General features: G+C 41.5%; 1 protein-coding gene across 1 annotated transcript in view; it reads right to left on the bottom strand.

Annotated features, from left to right (window-relative positions):
• The window catches only part of LOC118329991 (anoctamin-1-like), a gene marked incomplete in the record, with an annotated part of 24,870 nt that overhangs the window by 12,916 nt on the left and 6,202 nt on the right, over positions 1 to 5,752 (bottom strand). Inside the window, 3 exon segments of the mRNA XM_035664357.1 lie at positions 380 to 531; positions 1,169 to 1,267; positions 4,549 to 4,941. Coding sequence (XP_035520250.1) covers positions 380 to 531; positions 1,169 to 1,267; positions 4,549 to 4,941 — 644 coding nt within the window.

Here is a 5,752-nt window from a genome sequence, read left to right as displayed (position 1 = left end):
GGGTGGCTGTCTGGCGAGAGAGAGAGAGAGAGAGAGAGAGAGAGAGAGAGAGAGGTAAAGACAGAAGGACAGAGACAGAGACAAAGGTAACAACAACGATAGGGGACAATGAGCAGTGCCACAGGGGCTGTATATATAAACAAACAAACAAGCAGTTCTTAAACCAGGCTTCGTCTGATCACGTTTACTCAGAGTCTGCTTTATAAAACAACTTGAATTTTTGTTCAGTTTGCCAGGTTCAATAAGCCTCCTTCATGAAACAACCCTCTGGTAACACCTTTTTTTCTACAATGGCTAGACAATGAGCAAAATAGCTTTATCACAGATATCACATGGCCAGTACATTGTCAGGCTGCAAGGGTCAAACTGGTGTACTTACAGGTGTTGTTTTTCCCTGGAAAAGGTGTGTGAAAGGTGTTTGATGTTCTTGGTTTGATGTTCCTCAACATGAGGGTGGAGGGGTTCCAGAACTTTACTGACCAGAGAGCTGATCTTTTCCAAAACACCGCTTGACTGCTTGACTTCATACATCTAGTAATCCCAACAAAAAATACACGCGCACACACACACACACAACACACACACACCACGACACACCACTTTGCAGGGACAGGTAGCAGTTTAAACTGCATGTTGTTCCATGCTAATATTTACCATATAATTCAGGGTTTAGATCTTTGGAAAGCTGGAGCCTGCCATTTGAAATGGTTGCAATCTGCAACTTCACCATTAGATGCCACTAAACCATAAACACTGGTCCTACAATGGAAAAAATAACTTGCTACCACTACTTGGCAATGCTGGTAGTGCAAGACCATACAAAGACTTTTGTCCGATTTCCCTTCCTTCTTATAGAATCCAAATGTCTACTTTAGATTTTATATTTGATGGTGCACTGTCAATTGTGTCAGCAGACTTTTTACCTTTGAGGAACCATCAACTACTTCATGGTACATTTAGATCGATCTAGGGTCCATGTACCAATGTAGTCGCATCTATGTTAAAACTGATTACCAGCTTGTATCGGAATCTTTACACCCCTAATGAGTACATTGTTTTGGACAAACATAGCACACATACATACACACAGGTAACTAAAAAGTTGGGTTACTTTAATAGTGTGGCTGACAAATCTACACAGAGAATGGAGAGAGACGGCAAGTCTTACCTTCTTGGTGGGCATCTTTAGTTTCATTAACTCAGCCTCTCGACAGAGAACGTTCCAGGGAGCATGAATCTTCACAAAGCCTACCCCTGTAATCTTGGTCTAAGAGACATACAACATATTATCAGTCAGTTTTAATTCTACTACATGTTGAAAATTGTCACATCACATTGCAAATTCTGTGATATAGCAGTGTCTTGTCTAAAATGCTTTTCAAAAATAAAACATGAAAGTCTAGAAAACAGAAAAAAAGTTTTACGTCTCTACAACGGTCCAATGTGCAAGCGACAGCAAAGTGATGATGTGCTCTATAGGGTGCTGATATGGGTAAAAACGAAATATGGTGACATGGCTGTCCAACATGCTCGAAAACAAGTTGGCCTCTATGTTCTTCTAGATAGTTATTAGTTCCCTGTGTGTTTTCATTACAGATGTGTAACAGTTATACTTACATAACAAAACAATTTAAATCTTGACCAGGGTTTGGAACTGTTTCACCAGAAATGCATTACGGCATTCTGCCCCATGGTGCTCCACTGCTAACCTTGCTAGGCAGCTGGGCTCACGAGATCATGCAAGAATCAAGGCTTCAAACTATGCACTTCTGTGGTTGAGATCAATTGTATGGTCCATTGATCTGATGACCGGAAAACAGGAATCAAGAACATCTATGTGGCACGGGAAACCTCAGGCCAGCCTTTTCAAATCACTGCTGTGGAGAGCCTTATTTTCTATTTATATGCTGGCATTAGGACATCTTATACATGGGAAGAATATCAGTTTACACTTTTACACGGCTGATACACAGATATATCTAAGCTGCAACCTCTGCAAATACTGCAAATAGTTTTACAGAAATTGGCTGCCACTTGAATTGAAGACATTCAGAAGTCTCCTAACTTCTAGTAGTTAAATAGAAACAAAACTGAGGCCATGTCCACATGTGTCTAAAAATGCAGTTTACATTCAAAAACGTCAGCCTAGACCTTGTGTAAAATATTCATATTAAACTAGTCTCCATTATGTTTTTTTCCTTCTGTACCTGCCTTTTTCCAGACAGTAGTACATGAGACTGATAATCTGTGAAAAAATCAGGTTCCTCTGGCTTCACAGGGCCTGAACAAAAACTACCAATCAGAACCAAGGAAGATAGTTACTGTTGAGGCTCAACAATCTTCTTTCTGTAAGTTATTATAATGAGAAACTTTCTCAAAATATTGACTTAGTATGTGAGAGTTTCTCATTATTTTTGAGAAAGTTTCTCATTATAATTACTTACAGAATCTTTTTGTTTTTTGTCACATTGGCGGAAATGGGCTTCCATACAGATCAGATTTTAAGGTAATTCTCATGAAGCACAACCCGTGCTCTATGCTGTCACAATAGAGGGCTCCTGTCTGTCCCTAGAAGTTATAAGGCAGTATGGCCTTTCCCTATCACTCCCCCTTCCTCTGGAATGACCTCCCTGGTGATATCGAACATTCTGACTCTGCTGATGCCTTTAAATCTAAACTGAAGACTCATCTTTTCGCCTTAACTCATCATCCTCCCAGTGGGTCCATCTCACTCTCAATAAATGTCTAATTCTCACCTACAGTATGCTTGTATATTCATTAATTCATTCAATGTTTTACAATTGAAGAATTTCACTTTATTAATTTGAGCCTACAACAACAAAAGAAAAACCCTAATTTATTTCTATATATGTTTTGATAAAGTCATGGGGAGCCACTGGACGGGGACTAAAGAGTCACATGCAGATATGTAGTCGCAGATTGCAGCTAAACCTTTGTAACCATCCCTTAAACAAAAGCACCAAAAGTACACACATTTACTGCTTGCACTTCATTTGCAATTCTGCAACACTACACTTCTGACATTTAGACATTTTGTACAAGAAAGAAAAGTCTTGCAATCACTGGGAAACACTTCTATTCAAATTGCACCAATCAGTCTGCACTACAAATAGACCTCAGATGAGCTCACCTCTTTTTTGAAAACTCTGCAAACATGGAAGCCATGAGAGAGAGAGGACAAGGACAAAGAATAGCAAAAGACGGATAGACATATATGTCTGATGAAATTAGGGCCACTCTGGTGGACCATGTGATAAATCATGGCCCGACAATGAGGGAGGCTGGGCAAAGAGTCCAGCCCAACGTGATCAGTTAAATCCTAAAATCTAAAACAAACAGGAAGCCAATGGACACACTAGGATTGGAGTGATGCAATGTCATCTGTTAGAACCAGTAAGAAGCCTGAACTAGTTGGAGAAAGTGACTTTTGGTCTATGCTATGGGCTATATAGGCTACAATATAGTACAGAATTGAGTATTTATTGCACATGTTTGAATAAGTAGGAACACACATGGATGACAAATTGAGTTCCACTAGCAATGTTGATTCTATAAAAACTAAAGGTGTTAGGGGTCAGTAGACATTCTGGAAAAAAGTGTATCTCAGCCTGATAGAGAGCATTCCTGTGTATAATATCTCTATCTGGTATGGTCATGTGACACTTACAAACAAAAACAGGCATTTGTTTGGATGATCTTTACAGTGCAGCTGTACACAGGACAACTGCGCCCATCACTGGTGACACTACACACCCCATCCGTACTGAGTTTGAGTTGCTTCTCTCAGTGTGATGCTAGAGTACCTCTGGCAAACAAAAAGATCTATAAGGGATTTTTTATGCCTAATGCAATAAACTCTATGAACAAACTGCATTAATCTGCACCCTTTTGTGCAAAAGGCATGCTGAGAGAAAAAGGCACAATCACAAATCCATCTGCTGCTTCAGCACCACGGACAGCACTGTGGATTGCTTAATACACAGCATAGTTCCTGATATTTCAGAGCCATGGTCGGAGCCACAGATTTTAACTTGCATAAACCTCAGTCAGATATAGGTAAGATGAATAAGTCAGATAAACAACAACAAAGATTGAGGCAATCAATTGACTAACCTAAATTAAGAGCAGAGTAATCAGCTGAAATATCGAGCTACATTCACACTGCAGACACTAATGGCCCAAATCAGATTTTAAATGACAGTGTGGATGGTTCAGATCACATACAATCTGATCTTTTCTTCACATTTCAAAAAGTATCTGATTTGGACCACATTTTTTTTGCATTGTGTCCTCAGTGTTAACAGTCATGTCAGAATACATGTGACTTTTATGTCACTCTAGCTTGACATTAATTTCAGGTCACTTCAGGACCATGACCTGTTAACACTGGAATCTAATATGAGCCACATTTAAAAAATAATGTAACCTTTGCAAATGGACAGTCTTTCTGTCCACAGAGAACCTTAGAAATAGATTTTAGGTGGAGTTGTTTCTGGAAGGAATAAATGAATAAAGATGTAAACTTACATCCTCATCTTTCTCCAGCTCCAGCCCCATGTCTCTCAGTTTCCCCTCGAACTCTTCCCTCCTGAACGCCTTGTGATCCTCCTGGCCGCCCAAGGTCTCTCCCGGGCAGCCCAGCTCCACATCGGCCGCTGGTGATGACAGCAGGGACGATGAGTCTCTTGCCTTTTGTGCCGGGTGATGTCGGAGGTGTTGGTTGCGGCTCTGGGGGCCGCGGCGTAGGCTGCGGGCGACAGCATTCTCTGTGAGCAGGTGCGTTGACTGTCGGCTAGAACGCCCTGTGTAAGGCTTCTTCACAGAGTAGGTGAGGACGTAGTCGACGCGCCGCTGACCGTCCTGGAAGTAGAGGCCGTGCTGGCAGAGGGAGTTTTCCTCTGGGGTTAGAGCCTTCAGCAGCTGAAACCATGCACATGGGGACAGGCAGGGAGAGGGGGAACGGATTTAGGACACAGGAAACTGCAGGTGGAGGCAGACGTTTGTAGAAATTTTGTTAAAAAGGCCAGACCACTTGGATTGCTTCTTTTGATGTTGGCAACAGAGGATCATGCTAATTCGGCCCACTTACAGGCCACATGAAACAGAAATCAGAGTGCTGTGCAGCCGCAGTGGTCCTATGTGCTGACTCTACCGGACTACTGGGAATAAAGTACCAAGGTGCAACAATTCCATCTAGAAATCGGCTCGGTGTCACTGTCAACTGGCTCAGAGGTTGTGTTCACTGGGAGGCTGCTGCAGTTAGCGAAGTTGAGAAAGAGCAGCTGGAGGACGTCAGAAGGAAAACCAGACAATTTTTTTCCATAAAATATGATTCACTTTTACCCAAATCACTGATAAAGTTGTGTCTTTGTACAGTAATCAGTGAGCTCCTGCCCTCAGAAACTCTTCGGTAGCTAGCCATGCTGTTACTAGCTAGCTGATGAATCTTCGATCTGTGTGGCTAAAAGTTGAAGACTGATTGACAAGTGATTATTGTTTGAAATCAGTTAGTTCATGCTTACATGAGCATACATTCACGTTTTGTTTCACTGGAAGAGAAAATGATTGGATCATTTCTGGACTTTAAAGGACAACATGCAGGTTGGCGACCCCAGCAAATCAATGTCTAAGATGATATATTATCTGTATGGTAAATGGTAAATGGACCTGTACTTGTATAGTGCCTTTCTAGTCTTCCGACTACTCAAAGCGCTTTCACACTACGTGCCAC

Source organism: Morone saxatilis, unplaced genomic scaffold (genome assembly GCF_004916995.1).
Source record: "Morone saxatilis isolate NCDOM2014 unplaced genomic scaffold, NCSU_SB_2.0 Contig2, whole genome shotgun sequence".
NCBI classification, from domain to species: Eukaryota; Metazoa; Chordata; class Actinopteri; family Moronidae; genus Morone; species Morone saxatilis.
The sequence above is the reverse complement of the archived record's forward strand: the minus strand, read 5'-3'. Positions and strand labels throughout refer to the sequence as shown.